Below are 18205 nucleotides of genomic sequence, written 5' to 3'. Positions count from 1 at the left end.
CTTAGTGTGAGCTGCCTGGAAATGCAAAATGACAAATCTGAGTATTAAGCTTTCTGCCACAGTTTTTCTTTCTTACCTCTAACTACAAATCAGCTTCATTGTGACTTACACTGTAAGAAGTTGGTGCATTTCTGCAGATCCATGATAAGATATTTTTCTCTGGTAAGAAATGCAGTTAAACTCCACAGTCTGAATCTGTCCCTGCCAGGCCCAGATGCATTAGTATTCTACTGGCAGCTGCCTGTAGGTAGGAATATTGTTTTTGTCCATAACCAGAGGGAACAATCAGACTAAGCCGTTCCCCGGCTATAAACCAGCCAAAGTAATTGGGTTTAATTTTAATTTTTGTAATAGCTTTAAATTAATAGGAGCAGCTGCTGCCACAGTGTGTGGGTGTCCTTTTCCAGAAGGCATAGAACAAAAAAGGGAAAGAGTAAACAATAGTGCGTCTAGGACACAAAGGTTAATTCAAGAACTGAGCAATGTCTTTTCGTTATCAAAAACTCAGTTGGTGATATCTAGCACTATGTCTCATTTTTTTCTTTTTCTTCCTCTTTTTTTTTTTTTTTTTTTTTCTTCTTTAATTCCCAGATAAGATCTCAATCTGATTAGGCTTCTCTGTGTAAAGATGTGTTGTTGGTATCTAAACACTAACTCTCTTTCTCTATATGACTCACAAATAGATTAGCAGTGACAAAGTGCTAGGAGAGATAAAAATAGATTCACAGTGACAGGAGTACTATTATAATTATTTTTGGAAGATATGGTTTGAATTAAGAGTTAGGGCACTTTCTGCCCTGAGAGGGTGAATTTAAGCCTAGGAACTGAGGATGGTTTCTGCTGTTGTGTCAGACACCAGATAGTGAAATGTCAATACCAGATGTCCTAGACATCAAGATTAGCCATAATAGCCAAATGCAGCCATAAAGTGATGTGTCAAAGTGGATAATAAAACAGATGCTTAGCTTTTATAATGAAGGGGAGAGGGAACAAAATATCAAAAGTGCCTTTAATACATTAACAAAGTTGTCTTCAACTTGCTTAAAAGTAGAAAGTTATTGAACCAAGGAGAACTATGTGTCATTTAAACATTAACTATCAGCAAATGAATTTCAATTAACATTAGGCTTTCTAAAATCTTGACTTTCCTCCTATTGGTCTAATTTTACATGAAATTTTTATTTCATAAAGTGAGGCTTGTCCTTTATTACTTCTCCCATGCTAATTTGGAAACAAATGAAGTTCAACAACTCAGCAACATACTGTTTAAACTTGCATTACAGTTTGAGGATTGGGAGCTGGAATACATTTACCCACTGCCATATCATCTGCTTGATTTGAGATTAAATGAGGGATGTCCTATAGCACTCCAGAGTAAGGGTGAACGATAGAAATATGTTAAGATACTGGAGAAACCTATTAGGTTAGGGTACTGCATGCGGACGGTTGGTGGCATTTTTTCCATACTACAGCTACTTTAAAAAAAATAAATGTAAAGAACTATTTTATTTTATCCTTGATATTTGTGGCTTAAAATTCATTTTCAGATATTAATGATAAGCAAGTGTCTTATTTAACCAAAAAATGCTGAAGCAAATTATTGAAACTCTGAAAGTTCAAGAACCAGGGCAATAAAAGGGGCAAATAAATTCTTATTTCAAGTCTAATTAACTGCATCACTGGCTCTTTATTGTACTTTTTCAAGAACATCTCAATTCCTTTCTGTTTCTCTTTGTAGCTTCTGAGTCTTGCTGATCAGACTCCTTAACTGCTGCTAATTGGCAAACATGTACTTCTGCATAATGAGAGGGTTTTGTCCTCTATTTCATATTAGCAATGAAAGGCTAAAACTGATGCTCTGCAGTAGACCAGTTTCTCGGAACTATTACAAAGAGGCACATTACTACTGCTATGTCTGTAAATCTTATTATGTTTTCCCTCACCAAGATGCTAGTTCAGCTGAGATCTGCTCCAATCATTAGATGAGACCTGTTTATAATGTTGTGTAATTGAATCAGTTAGAGTCTGCAGGACCATAGTGTTTTGTTGCCAAACAGGACTGGTAAGTTAGTTACATCAAATTACAAGTACATGGCATGACTAGAGAATCTCCTGTCTAAATAAAGCTAGAAAATCCATCTATGAAATGGCAAAGGGGCACAGACAGAAACATTGAACACCTCTGGTCCATAGAATGTTTGTATCTCTGAAATATTACTCATTTCTGTTTAGAAATAAAAGAATGGCTGAAGTTGGGTGGAAGATATCAGGCTGAGATTTTTTATTTCTTAAATAAATACCATCTTAATAACAATAACATAAATGTCTCTGCTGTAATTATTTACCATCATGTATATTCATTTTTATCATGTCAGCACTATATGCCAGAACTCTTGAGGAGGGCAGCAATTCAATTTGGAACGGGACCAGATAACCTTTTCTCCTTCACTTTCTAATTCAGGACCAGGTTATTTTCTGTACCCAAAGATTTTTCATTGTTTTCCCTTAACAATTTATCTATTCCTCTATTCATTGGATACATCCTGTATTGATATTTATCCATGTTATTGATATTGATCCATGTGTTGATACATCCTGACTAATAAGGGTAACAAAGATATCCTGAAGTTTTTTAACAGTTGTGTCAATGTTGCCTTGTACTGACATTCCTTCACAAATTATGCCTTGTCTGTGCACTGACTGATGAGTCAGTCCCGTATCAAAGGATGTAGCCACACTCCAACCAGAGGTTTGGCTGAAGCCTGTAAGCTATGAGGCTGCAGCAGCTTGATAGCAAAAGAGATGGTATTTTAACTGCCTGTGCATCCAGCTTGCAGCTTGGGAGTGGGTTTCTGTGGCTGTGTGAAGCTCTCCCCTGCTATGGTGACCCTGCAAGCTCAGGCACTTGGAGAGAGAACTCTAGCACAGTAGCAGAGCTCAGCATGGGCCGCAGTATGGAAGTCCTCTCCATAAGTGCTCTGAAACCCAGTCTCTGGAATCTGCTCACAAGCTCCTGCACTGCTCAAGTTAATTCATTTTGTTTACTTGAGAGGAAATAAAAACCCCACATAGCTTTTTAATTCAGATTTCTTATGAATGTGTGTATGTATGTCAATGTATATATGTTGCTTTTGTTTTTTAGGCAAAGAATACCCTCTAAAAATGTGTATTACTATCACTGCCCGGACCACAGGAAGAACTATGTCATGTCATTTGCATTTTGCTTTGACCGTGAGGATGACACTTATCAGTTTGCTTACTGCTACCCCTACACCTATACTCGCCTTCAGCACTATCTTGACAACCTACAAAGGAGGAACATGGACTACTTTTGCAGAGAACTGCTAGGACTCAGTGTGGTAAGTAATAGGCATGTTTGCCAACTAGAAGGCTTCATTATGAATGTCTACCCTTAAATGCTTACAGAGTATAATTCATCATCCCTGCTAAGGTAAATGCTCACAAACATTTGTTTTTACTGCTATCAATGACACATGAAGTAGCTTACATGGTGAAATAAAGACAAATGCTAATTTAATTTCACATAAAATATTTCCTTTGCGATATGTAAGACAGTGCTACAATTCCCATGTAGGATCAATACACCTCTGAAAACATTAAAGGAAGAAACTGAAACAGCTTTATTGAAGAAATGTGATTTTTATAATATTTCCATTTGTCTTTATCAAAGAGCTTTTCTCTTCGGAAAGAAATAAGTATCTTTGGAACCACAATATAGCTTTTTCTAGTAAAATAATGCAAAAACATTTTAAAAACAACTTATTTACTCTTAAGAATTTCTGCTTTACTGGTTTTAATTAAGAGAAGTTTAGTGATCTCAATATAGAACCTAATGGGCACGTGAAAGTGATGTGATAATTTTGGTACAGGAAGGAGGGTTAATGGTCAGGTTGAACTTGTGCTCGCTTTGCTGTAACCTTTCTCTGAAATGTTTCCCGTCCTGAGGATTTGGAAATCATGACTCAGCCACTCCCATACCAACTCAGAAATCATCAGAGAAAACAAAATTTCAGCAATATTTTTCTTATTCCTCTTTTGCTTTCTCAGACTTTGTAATGTACTTGTTCCACAGTTTTAATCTCTTCTCTGAGATTTGATTTGGTCTAAACTTGTACCGTGTGTGTGTGTGTGTCTGTCAGAAAAAGAAAAGATGCAATTCTTATGAAGGTTGCTAGTCTGAGCAGCCAGGGCTTTGAATAGAATCTCAGTATATATTGTGAAAATCAGAATAAAATCATATGAATACTGGAATAAATAATAGGCTTCTACCATTAGAACAGGTCATTGTGTTTCCTTTGGTGGCATAAAACTTTTAGGAAAAAATCAATTTATAGTGAAGAGTAAAACCGAATTAACAAAAGAAAGCATGTTCTTAACCCTTTTGTCAGTTAAGTACAATTCTTTTTCTAAAAATGACTATTAAATATCCCTGAACTGACATTAATTATTAATCATTCCAATTAGGGGAACAAAAAAAAAAAAAAAAGAAAGAAAAGTAAAATCTTCAGAGGGTATGAGGAAGGAGCATTTTAATGTGTGTAGGGTTTTAATTATTAATCTTAGAGGACAGAGCTATCATTAATTCTATGACAAAACTGAATTTGTTTCCTTTCACTCTGAAAACAGTGTATAAACAGTCACATTTGCATATTCATCAAAACCAGATCTGATTGATTAAAACACTGAGATGGAAGGATATGTCTTTTATCTGCATTTTGACAGACAGTGCTATAGTCTTAAATCTTGTTAACATTGTGTTACCAGTAGTTGCTAAATATTATTTTTCATATTTCAGCAAACTAAACAAACAGATGCCGTTCAAAATGTGGCAGGAAATGTGCTGTGTATAAGTCCTGATTTTATATCTATATGTACACACACAGTATGTTTTGCAGAAATTGATATAGTAACATTTTGCAGCTCACCATGCTGATATGTATAAAAAGCTTCTGAATCAGGCTTGCACTGTAATCTTTGTAAGTAACATTACAATCTCAGAGCATTTCTGGCTTTTCTCCACACACAACTGTCCTAGAACAGCTTGGTAATTTAATGTCTTTGCTGAGCTTGAATAGACAATTTCCATAAGTTCTCTGCGAGTTAAATATTTTAACATAGAGCTTTGTTGCTATCATACATCTTTAAATGGTGAAAAACAGGATCCTTCAGTCTTCACTGCACAGTGCTTCATCAAAGCAGAAGCTGGCTGTACTTTAGAGAATTGCGTGCCATATAGCATAGATTTAGAGCTAAGAAAGGGAGCTCCATCCCTGCTCTGGCCCCTTATGTAAGATAAGAGGAATGAGATTGGCATAAAGAGGCCCTTAAAAGCTCTATTCCCGGTGAAGGGACGATACCCCTGGTAGTACATGGAGAAAACAAACTTAAAGATGCCTTCTGAGGACAGACTCTGAAGTCCTCATGCCAGGTGTAGGGCTCAATCAGGGTTAGCGTGCTGGGAAAAGGCTGTGGCATATCTGCCAAGCTGTCATGTAGCCACCAATATCCTTTGTTTCATTCCAGGGGGATTTTATAGCTCCCTGCAGCAGTTTAAGATTGTGAGGATGGAGAATGATTTGAAACAATTTCAGTTCTGGATTATGAAATTTTGAACTGTGCCTCTTAGAGACAACAGAATCTTGCCACTGATCTTTGTGGTTATTTTTTTCTTTGCAGTGGAACAGTAAAATGTGAGTCACAAGAAACCATGCTTAGATGATTGCTCCTGAAGGCTTTCTGAGTGCACATTTTCCTGCATGTAATGTTTTCAAGGCAATCTAATTTCTAATCTAATTTCATATTTTCTCTAAAGAAAGTACTATGCCTCCATTAACTCCTTAAATGCTTTCACTAATTCTATGAAAATTGAAAGTGAAATATCAGTATGGGACATGTAATTGTCATTAGGATGCAGAATGGCAAAGTGGTTCAGAGCCAAATGGCAAAGATTCCCATTGCCAGTGTGAATGGATAACTTAGCTGTTCTATTTCTGACCTTTTAACGCTTAAACTCTTTACTTCAGAGAGCTATCCCACATTCTAGATGTGCCAAATGATCTTGAAAATAGTCTCTCCTGCAAGCCAGCTATGATGGCCATCCAGGTGTCATTTAAACTGCTGTATTCATTCTGCCATTGTTGGCCTTAGGTAACTTCAGACTTGGTGAGGATTGTCTAAAGAGATCATAAGTTTTAAATCTGTGAGCATTTTTTAAAATAGTGCAATTAGTTTTTTGCATATTACAGATGTGTCTGTCATCTTGGCAGATATTAGGTGATGCTATACAGCATAATATATTGAAAAATACTTCTTATATGTCTGTGAATATATAAGCAGAGGCTCCTTTTATGATAATTATACAATCTTATTTGCAGTAATAGTATGTGCATCATTATAAACTATACTGCAGAGTTGGCAAAATTTTTGTGTCATCATTTGAAGATGGTGGTTTAAATTAGTTGTGTATATTTGAAGTATGTAGACAATAGATGAGACCTGTACCTCTACCAGCATTTCACTATTACACATACTGAATTAAATGAGATTTGGAGAGCCTTACTTAGCTCCTACAAATTGCCACTTGCTTGGCAATATTTTTATTGCTCTCTCTAAAAACAGACAAAATTGGAGACAGATACTTCCTTTCACCCCATTAGGCAATGGTGCCACCAAATTATGCTTGAGGAGTATTGCAACTGTACATATAAACCACAAGCCTCAAAGGGACTTCCACAGTGCACAGAGACTAGAATATGGAATCCTGTTAAATTAAATATTAAACATACATATTTTAAAACAAGTAGGCAATATGTCTAATGTAGAGCTCTGTAAGTGAGCCAATCTCTAAAGTCAGACATGAGATACTGAGTGAAACAGATTGGAACACAAGGTGCTTCATTCTGACTCCCCACCACCTCAGTGAATGCTTTTAATTTACATAAGTTGCTCCTAATTTATGCTGGTATCAGAGAGATCAGAATCAGGCCCTAAGACTGTGAAACTGCACACCAGATGTCATATTGCTGGTTCATTGATCAAATATCCCTTATTTGCTGTCTAAATGACTTGGTACCCCAGTTAAAACAGCTAATCCGTTCTACTGATATCTACTGGTCCATTTTTAACTGCTCAGTTATGACTATTTTAAAGCATGAAGCAAAGAAAATAGACAATTTTTCTAAGGTTAAATTTCCCATTTTTGTGTTCAGTGTTAGGTTATGTAATAACTGTTCTATAAAAGAAAAGTAGACTCTTCATCTGAAAAAAGAAAAAAAAAAAAAAAAAAAAGGAAGGTACAGGCTTCAGTGTGTTGTATCAAGCCTTGGAAATCATGTTGGTATCAGATTCTGTACTTTCCAATGGATCTGAATGCAAATAGGTTGAAATGTCATCTAAATGTAATTTGTGGCAATTTACTCAGCCTGAAAAAGGCCACAGAAATAATGATAAAAAGAAGTAAACTGAACTTCTCATTTCTCTAAAATGCAAAAGTGCATCTACACATACATTCAGGGCACGTTCTTTCTATTCAGTGGTATATCTATTTACTTATATAGTGCTGCTGTTTCCATATGATTCATAATATGGATGTTATCCCAAAACTATAAACGAGATTTTAAGTATTTCTGCAAACATTTTCTTAGCGGGTTTGGATATCAGTAGAAGCAGAGTTGGACCTAAAAATAATACCACCAAAATCTCTGTCTGAAATAAAACATGATTTATAGTATATAATACCATAGCACATGCTAACAGCAAAATTATATAAATAACATGAAAAATAGCAGGGAACTATTCTGTATCATCAGTTCTAAGGCAAATTTCTTTGTTAGAATTTAAAGGAAGTTCTGAAAGATAAATTGGCTTGTGGAAATCACAGAGAAGGAAAGACAGGCAAAACTGTTGCTATTGCAAGTTGCCATCTGTCTTTAGAATATATACAACTGCTCATGGTAAAAACAAGAAATGCTTTGGTTTAAGTTGGCAGCAAAATATAGTTTTAGAAAAAAACAAATGAAATAAAATCAACCTGTACAGTTAATATTGTGCAAGGTTAATGCATGTATAAGCTGGTTCTCTCTTAAATTCCAGAAAAAGCACTGCTTCCTATAGAAAAATCATTTCCAGAAGGATCCACATATATTGCTGTTTATCTAATGCTAAGTAATAAATCTTAAAATCATAGAATATCCTCAGTTGAAAGGGACCCATGCCAGTCACAGAGTCCAACTCCTGGCTCCACACAGGACCATCCCAAAACGAAGCCATCCATCTGAGAGCAGAGTATGAAGTGTATGAAGAACATACAGATATTTTGAAGATATGTGGCCCTAGAAACCATCAATCTCCCTGGATTATATTCATTCTTTCACTCCCATTAAGAGAAATTTGTTTTCCTTTTGTGGCACAGCATTAGGCAATAATTACCATGTAGACTTTGATGCTGAATGTACTTACATGTAGGGGAAATCGTGCTACATGGAGCTATTAGATACATTTGCCCAGTAGCACTTTACTGCATTGACTCTGCTGGGATTTTGACTGTGTTTGAGTTGGCTTCTATTTAGATCTCCAGAGTAGTGACAGTGTAATTCATCTGTGAGACCAGAGTTCTATTTTAATGTGTTCTTTAACTGTAGACCCAGAAGATTTTTAGCCTGGCCTTCTTTACCTGTAGGGGTGAGATCTCGGGATTGAAGGCTTATCTAACAATGTTAAAGTATGCTCAGGCAAGAGGATTTGTATTTATGCCTTTTAATTTAAACAAAGAAAGAAAGAATTATTTATTGATTTAGTTTTATACTTCCTATATAATGTAAATATAATGTATTAAAATCTCTAAATACCTTAGGCAAAATCTTATTCACATAATTTGTGTAAACTGTACATTGTTCTGATGCAGAAAAATATTTAAACAGAGAAATAAATCTAAGCCTGTTAAATAGTCCTGGTGAAGTAATTAGCACAGTTCATGGGATCAATTTAAATGTGTGTAAAAGTACCTTTGGATCCAAGGTCAGAACAATCAACACTTTGCAAGATCAAGTGCCCTAATGTTTTGCCATTTTCTTGCACTAACACTATAACAACTTGAATAAAGCAAAGAAAAACAAAAATACAAATCTTACACTTTAAATCCAGGTTTCTGGCCAAACATACTTCTTATGAAATAAAAAAGAATAATGACGTTTTCAGTCTCTTATGAATGAAAATGGGTCTGCTTATTGGTTGATTTATATTTCAGTTATTTTTAGGTGTGTGTTTCAGTAACCTCACAGGGTCTTGCTTATCTAACATGTCACCTTTATGTACAATGCACTGAGGCTGAGAGCTAAGTAAGAGATCTGGTGGTAGGATATGGAAAAAATTATTTTTACCTGTCATTGGTAGACAATGGACTTGGCCAGTGGCTTCATTCACTCCCTGCAGTGTAGCCATAAAGTAGATTTACAGTGAGGTACATGTCATTTGAAATAATATGACATGTTATTATATGACAATATTATAAAATTCCCACTGAACAAGATTTGTAAGACTTTTATCCAAGATGGTGAGGTACTTACAGGTTTACAGGTAGTTACTCCCCCTTTAAAAATAATGTAAAAAATAAAACATTTAATAATCAACTAAAAAAAATATTTGTCACAGTCAGGATTTTAGTGTTTTGCAGAACTTTTTCCACACTCTCTTGAAATTCATCTTTCCTCTTGTAAGGGTATATAATAGAAAATTATATATATATATATTAAAACAAAACAATACAAAACAAAACAACAACAAAAAAACTTGATTTAAGAAAGCATTTGTCTACTACTACATTTTTGGATGTTTCATTACTTGACCACATTTTGTTGGAGAGAAGATGGTTCAGGTAATGTATTCTGCAACCCTTTTTGCAGCTCTCTATAAATATGTTGAATGCCCATGTGTGAAGTGAATTCCACTACTGCTCACTAGTCTTTTTTTGTAGAGCACCTGTCAGGTGTGCACTTCAGGCCTTCTGCATAAGAGATCAATGCTAATCCTGGTGTTCTTTATCCCTGCCTTGCAGATGTTCAGTAAGACTTTATCTTGGTTGTCCTTAAGCCTTGAAGGCTGAAAGCTGTCTCTAAAAAAACCACATCACTTTCTATGTCAGAAGGGAATCTGGGTTATAACTTTATATCACATAGGAATGAGAAAATAAAGAAATAAGAGAAGATTTTGATACAGATAACATAGACCAAAGAAAGTATAGTTCACATGGCTCAGACTGGCTAAGCGTTTCCTTACTCTTGACACTAAGCATTTGAATATGTGTACTTGGAAAGAAGAAATAAGGCTCTCCACAAACTAATATATTTATAGAAAGCACAGTTGGCTGATACTGTTTATAGCCTTGATTGCAGTGTGGGTTTAGTGGCCCTTACTTTTCTGCATTATTAGGAAACTGTTTCTGAATCAAAGAATAGTGCAAAGAATACGAACATCAAGCTATCATGTAAGGGAAGCTATTGTTATCTTTGTTTAAAGACTTCAAGTATATTCAAATTTATTTTAATTTAGAAAAATGTATTTACAAAACACATACAAAGCAACTTGCAAATAACACGAGGAGACTAGATTTTCAATGCAAAGCAGTAGGTACTTAATTAAAAGCTTTTTGTTTGTTTGCATTGTTTTTAACTTAAGAAATATAAGATGCAATTTAAAACATTTTTATTACTCCTCAAAAGAGATCTTACATAGCAACTAATGATATTGTTACATGAAAAGAACTGCATTCCTGATAAGAGTTTCTATTTCATGTTTTCAAACAGCAGCTGAGCACCATACTGTGGCAGCAGAGAACAATCTGAGAAATGAAGAAATGAACACAGATTGAAAAGGTTTTGGTTACATGACACTTTCAATTAAAAAAAAAAAAAAAAAAAGTCACCACTAGGCCCACATTGAAAAGTTTTCACTCAGAATTCCTTAGAATTGTGGACATGCCTTTTTAGGGAAAGTTCGTTTTTTATGAAGTAACTTATCTGGTGTTATAATAAATATGTTACATGGAAGAAGACAATGGATGTATATAATCAATTTCAGGAATTTTCATAGGTACACCTAAGAGAAAACAGTTCCAGAAATGAGATTTCTCCCACTTGTTTTAAGTTTCCCATTAGTTGCATCCAGTTTTGCAGTTATTCTTAATTAGTTAAATTTTAAGAGGAATGTTACTTTCTCAAAATCAGACCTAAAGAATGTTATATATATATATTTAGTTAGTTAGTTAGTTATTTTTCACTTAGACTTGATGCGTTAAGGTAGATTATACTAATGCATTAATATCCATCATGATATATTTCATCAGCTTCCTAGTTCATTAGTAACAGCTGCATATTGTTTTTATTATTTTTAATTATTTTCAGAATTAAAATGTTAACTAGTCTCCATATTTATGAAATCTGCAGTTTTGAAATATGGAATAGGAGAAATTCATAGGTCTATTAGAGAAAATCCAGGCTTGTTTTTAGAGCTTTTGCTATGATAGCCTCAAAAATTGTGCATAAATGTCACTGAGTTAAGGTTCATAACATTCTTCTGATGATAGTGTCATTAAGCCACTTAATAGGTAATGAGATTACTGCAGAAACTGAAATAAGATAGAATCTGTATGTGATGAAGACTGATATTCATTTTCTGAGCTTATCCATATTAAACAGAGTTTGTTTATAAGGAGTTCCCCTTCAGAATCCAGTCATTTGATTAGAACATCGTGGTCAGGACCATGGACAGTGCATCTGATTTGTCTCTTCAAGGAACTCACACTTTTTCACGTACAAATTTTTAAAAAATGATAATACAAACCTGTTCTTTCAGAAGTTTTGACAGACAAAACTAAAGGCAAACTTTTGATAGTTACACACCAAAAAGTAGTTTGATGTTTTGGAAACTAGGCTGCATTCACAACTGCTGAGGTCTTCAAAGTGTGGTCCACAGTGTTCAAAAAATAATTAAAAATGAAGACTGTAAGTTTGCACAGTTCATGCAATTCAAGACCTAAGGTCTGTTTTCCTTATTGGCCTTCTGAGAGAGAAACACGACCAGTAAGGTGTTATGTCTGATGGAAAACTTATAGGAATGTTGGAGATGACTGATTAAGGGCACTTTGTAGATTAACAGATGAAGACTAAAACAGAGGTTGATGGTACTATGCTGAGAAAAATAGGAGGCTTTTTTGCACTACAGTGAGATGCCTCAAGATTTATTTTAAACTTGGAGATTGATATTAATCCAAACTGTGAATATTTCAAAATCTGAAAGGCGACGGATAGGGCAGGAATAGTGTTACTACTCCCAACAGAGTGTTCAAAGGCATTAAATCTTCTTTGTCTACAGTGAATGGAAATGCATAATTTCCATATTGCCCTGTAGTCTAGCTTCCTCTATAAAGGTTAAGGGAAATGGTCTGTACCTTTACCATGCTCTAGTCAATCTAGTTACCAACGTAAAGTATCTTCTGCTTGAGGACCTCTTATAGGAATTAATGGTATTTTGGGGTTCCAGAGAATTTGAAAAAGCTTTATGGTTATTATTATTATTACTATTTTTTATTATTATTTTTAAATTGCAGTGGTCTCTTTATAAAGTATCCAGACAGTATATATTCTCACTCTAATAGAACAAACTGCTCAGCGTGTGAACTCAGGAAAGAACATGTGTTTCAGTGGTATACTTTTATGCAGTTGTCATCATCCTTACACAATACTGTGGCAGCACCAGATTTGCTTTCATATCCTGATGATTTTGAAATCCTTCAGAGTTTTAGAAATAAAACTGCACTTATCTACTAGATTTCATTTATAGAAATAGATAAGATTTATAACAACAAATAAAACTGCAGAGCTTCCATGGCTGTCCTCCCATAAATGAGACTTAGGTGCACTCAGACCAAATAACATTTTAGACTCATATTATGCAGACTCATGGAAAGATAAAGAAAAAGATAACATATTCCACATGGTCAAACAGAATTCTTATATGTCCATCTTGGCTGAAATTCCCATTAGCCATAGCAACCAATGAGAGAAATATGCAGCAACATATAACATCTAATTTAATGCTGACAAAGATGTGGGATGTATTGATCTGTTTGGCAGAAAACTTCATTCTTTTTCATTCCTATAATTCAGATTTTCTCATTACTGGACACAGATGGCAAAATATAATTTTATTAACTATAACCATTTGTTTTGCAGTTCATCAATTAAATTCCAAAGAGTACAGAGACTAGTTCATGCCAGCCATTAACAAAAAAAAGTTAGTATCTAGAGCTATAATACAAATGGCTATAGATGTTGCATACAGTGCTTCAAGATCATTTGTTGCTATGACAGTAATGAAGAAGAGTAGCTGGGGTCTCTGGAATCTCAGATTTTCCATGTTCCCAGAGAGTTAGAGGTAAATACAAACTCTCTTAGAGAGCTGAACTTCATTCCTTCAGAACTACAATGAATTAAATATGTGTCTGTTACACAATACAAAATATACTCTCTGTTCATTTGAAAAAAAGGAAAAAAAATAGTTTGCAAAGGTCCTGGACAGCAACGACCTCTACTCCCAACATTAATATTAAGCACCAGGTAAATGCCAAGCAAATAAACTGAAGACTTTCCAAAATCTCCAGTATCAAGCACAATTTTGGTAGAACTGAACAAGAAGCACATTTCAAAATCCTTCCCTGATCTCATGTATCTTTTTCTTCCATTTACCTGATAAGATGTGCACTTTATATTCATTTATTTATTTTTATTTTTTTCAATATCTGGTAAACGAATTAGATTTTGGAAATTATTAATTGTACCAAAATTGTACCTAAGAAGTTTCTTGACTCTTTTGATACTCCAACCAAAATTTACTCTGAAAGGAAGTTCTTTCCTGTAGCTGCTGACCACTGAGTAATTGCTCCATAATCCCTCTTCCATTCTCTCCCTAGAGAATGCCTGTTTTTTATGTCTCTCTCTCTATATATATATATTTAAAAAAAAATGCAGATAAGCTCTTTTCTTTCATACTGGCACTGGTTTACAGTGCCTGTGATAATGCCAAATCACATCAAGACATTTATGAAGATCATGGACTGGTGGTGATTAACACTGATAAACTGCTAGCTCACAAAAGGTACCTTCTTAGTTTCAGAAGTTGCTGAATTTAATTTGAAATCCAGTCCAAGTGCTAAGATGTAGCCTGTGCGCTGATAGCAGCCCAGACTATATAAGCTATTGGAAAACAATGGATGTATCTTTGATAGAATAGGGAGCCCATGTGCAAAACAGACAATACAGAGCCTTTAGCTTCTTCAAGAATTGTTATTGAAGACAAATTTGCTAGAAATAACAAAGGTATTTGGACTTTGAATGTTTCCTTTCTTTGACTCAAAAGTACCCTGTAATGATTGTAAGATGATGATCATTGCCTACTGCAAAATTTATGTGTTATGACAGTAAATCTGTAGTAAACCTCTGGAACTGATCACACATCATCATATCTCCCTAACCACACTTAACTTACCAGTGTACCACTGATGGCAGATGTATTTCAACAATGATTATGGATAGGATTCCTTACATACTATGTTCTGTTTGCCGGGCCTACCCATCTGCATCCCTGTTTGCAGCCAACAAGAATACAAAATTTTGCAGATTTTGTTCCACGGACAGTCAGAGTCAAATCTCTTTAGGAGCCACCATCACCATGTCACAGTTGGATAAACTGATTGCTGTTTACTACCGATGATGTTGAATGCCAAAGGAGTAAAACAGTTCTTGCATAAACAGATTACGCATAGCCAAGACTTGATTTCAAATGTCCATTTTCTCTTGTTCTAACATAGGATTGGCATGAAAAAAAATAAATCTCCTGCACCTTAAAACATTACATGGATGTATCCTGATTTCATAAGCAAGTTCATTGCAAGTTTAAACATGCTACCTAACAATAAACTGGAATCTACTAGAATGGCATGAATTTCTATTAGGAAAAAAATATTGTGTGATCATTTTCAATTTTTCTATCTACTAGTCAATACTACTGTTGCTAATTTGGAAAACCTCCTTTTTTTTTGTTTTGTTTTGTTTTGTTTTTGTTTACAATTTCATATAGCATCTGAAAACACCACAGTCAAGTACAGTTTCATGATATTGCATTCAGTTTCTATAAAATCTGTCAAAGGCCTTTACAGTTTTTTTTCACTATTATCAAATATACCTCCGTTGTTTCTTTCATTTCTCATGACACCTACATTGAAGCATTGGTCACAGTCTCATTACTCTCTCTCCATCAAAGTTGCCTTCCTTTTGAGTGTAATGTCTGTTACAGAAGCAGTGGTGCAGGGAGAGCTATCTGACCTCTCCTGTGCAATGTCTCATTGTAGCAATGGTCCTAGATTACATTCAAAAAGTTTTCTCTCTCTTTTTTTTTTTTTTTTTTTTTCCAGAATTAACAAAATTATTAAATTGTCTGTGTCTTACCTTAAGCTTTGGGCTAGTTTTGAGAGTGTCATTCACTGATAAAATTCTAGAACAGCTTTAAACTTCTTCTTTCACACAACTAAATTCTTCAGTAATCAGCTTGGTTTTATTATCTCATTATGTGATTTCCGTAGAGGTCTCTACTCTTAACAATATCAAAAACCAAAAAACAACAAAAAAGAAAGAACACAGAAAATACAGACAGCAACTGTTCCAGTATTACATTGCAGATAAATCCTTACTATCTGTTGGACAAATCAGTAGGGGACCTATTGGAGTATTTTACTTGCATTATGTGTTTAGTTTTGGTTTCCATTCTGTATTTCTTGTTATAGGACAGTTCTTCCATAGTTTTTTCTTCAGCAGAGTAAGCCTTCATTTATATGGTTTGCTATTTGGAAGTCTATCACAGTATTGTGTGTACAAAAGCAACATTGCCTAACAAATTTTAAAGTTATGTACAAAGAAATGCCTATTTCATGTACAATCACCATGCACTTATTTGTAGCTCAAGTTCATATAATTTAATATGTCCAGATAAAGCAGGAGCACCAGATCCATGGCCAGGAGTAAAATCCAGGGAAAATTGGACATAAGTCTTTGAGAAAAATAGATGAGATCATCAAGTTGCTGTAAGATACGCATAGATGTTTTCAATTGCTGTTTGTCTTTCAGTGTCACCTATGAGCCAATGATGACATACAGTCTTTGTGCTTTCCTAACATTCTGAAGACACTTGTGACAAATAGGGTCACATAATGATGGTGCTTACCAGATTTAGGAATATGTATTGCTACCATTACTTCAGAGGTCACTTTTAGCTTTTTGAACTTCAAATTAGGGTCCAATCATCTTCAATCCCACTGTGTGTTTTGGAATAATGTCTCTGATGAATGAAAGATATGCAAAACTGTTTTGTTTTTGTTGTCTGTTTGTAATGTTGGAGCTAAGGTTATTCATTTTCTTTATAGATCATAAATAACTGTGAAATAGAAGAGCCTTATCAGAACTGTGTATATCAAACAACTTGAATGTGACCACGTATCTGTAGAATAGAATTGAAATAAGCAATAGATATCTTTATTCTGAAATATTTTGCTATGTTAAGACAAGCCAATGGTATTTCACAACAATAGTTTCAGAGGCCATTTTTTATTTATTTTTTTTCATTCCTGTACATTATTCTCAGCAGGTATGCCAAGGAATGCTCTCAGAAGTGCCTTCATTCAGTTTTAAGTCACCTGCAAGTCCCTACTACATTCAGTGAACTTTCACAAGAAACAAGATGATTGAAAGCTTGCAGAATTTATATATAGTGTTGCATTTCCAGAATGAATTTCCATCCCCTTATGATTTGCAGTTTATGAATCTGAGACATCTATTTTAATAAATCCCAAAACAGGATTATTTCAGTCATCCTGATCTTTATTGAAACCTTCTGAGCACGTCCCTTGGAAGACAAGAAATAGTGAAGAGCTACTGTTGGAATTCAGGAATATCAGAAAGGAGTAGTGTCTCATATGAAAAATCCAAATGTCTGAAAAAAACTTGCTTAAACATATCTGCCATTGTTAAGTTTCTGTCCTCTTGAAAGTCCCTAATCTGTTCTGGGAAGAGAAGTGTGTGCATTTGGTTTCACTCATCAGAGAGCTAAGAGACAGAATAATGTTCAATAGTGATGTTAATCACAGCACAACAGTTTCCACTGAAATGACTCTATAGAGGATTTATTCTCCCATCTATGCAGGTGCATAAAGAATTCTCTTAATGGGTGGTGCATATACTCTGGTAAAGAATAGACCTTTTTGTATTAAAATTATATGTCTTGGGTTTTAACATAAAAACTGAAAAATCCCACTGTGCAAAACTGACTTAAACTCAATTTTCATCTCCCCCTCTTACAATGTCAAGATGCCTGAGTGCTCAAGTGACTGAATAAGTACTAAATATTTAATGCATGGAGGTTACATTAACTGAGTCTTTGATCTGAAAATTCTTAAAAACATCTTAAAAGCCCTTCAAAAACGGGTTAGTATTTCATTACAGTCACTTAAAATAGATTTATTTTATCAAAACATCCTGTCAGAAACCTCAAAGCTGTGATTAATAACCTACAGCATTTTGACTAAAGCATCTCCTAATACTAGTTTCTTAGTGTATCAACAGATTGCCTATTGTGGGAAAAAAAAAAAAAAAACACAACAAAAAACAAACAACAAACTATCCAGCCTTGTCACCTGTGTTTGACACTTGCATGTATTCAGAGTTTCTCTGCTTAGTTTCAGCAGTTATGGACATAAGAATTCACAGTGGAATTCTTCATATTGGCACTGTTCAAACAGAATGTATTTAATTCTGACATTAAATTACCTTATGTATTTGTTTATTTTTCTTCATGGCGTTATATCAGTAGGGCAGTTTTCTACAAGTGTAGAAAGTGTATGGTAAAACTTGCAAGTGTTTGGGCAATAACAATGAGATAGGTAAATAACTGATAACATTCTGAAAAAAATCTGCTTCTTTTTTCATCTGTACAGAGTAATTTGAGAGAAATCCTGGCTGTGCCATGACTGTTATTTTGTTATTTAGATTTTTTTTTTCTATTATTATTAGTATTATTTAGTTCTCATTTAAAGGCAACAGACTACAGTATGATATTGCATGACTGTTTGCTAGACATGTAGATG

General features: G+C 34.6%; 1 protein-coding gene across 1 annotated transcript in view; it reads left to right on the top strand.

The window, feature by feature from the left end:
• AGBL4 (AGBL carboxypeptidase 4) overlaps positions 1–18205 on the top strand; it is a gene marked incomplete at both ends in the record, with an annotated part of 937634 nt that overhangs the window by 373554 nt on the left and 545875 nt on the right. Inside the window, one exon of the mRNA XM_082766598.1 lies at positions 3143–3359. Coding sequence (XP_082622724.1) covers positions 3143–3359 — 217 coding nt within the window. The remainder of the gene's footprint in view (positions 1–3142; positions 3360–18205) is intronic.

The sequence above is a fragment of the Aythya marila genome, assembly GCF_965140915.1.
Source record: "Aythya marila genome assembly, chromosome: 8".
In the NCBI taxonomy this organism is placed as follows: Eukaryota; Metazoa; Chordata; class Aves; order Anseriformes; family Anatidae; genus Aythya; species Aythya marila.
Note: the sequence above shows the minus strand (reverse complement) of the source record. Positions and strands in the feature narration are given on the sequence as shown.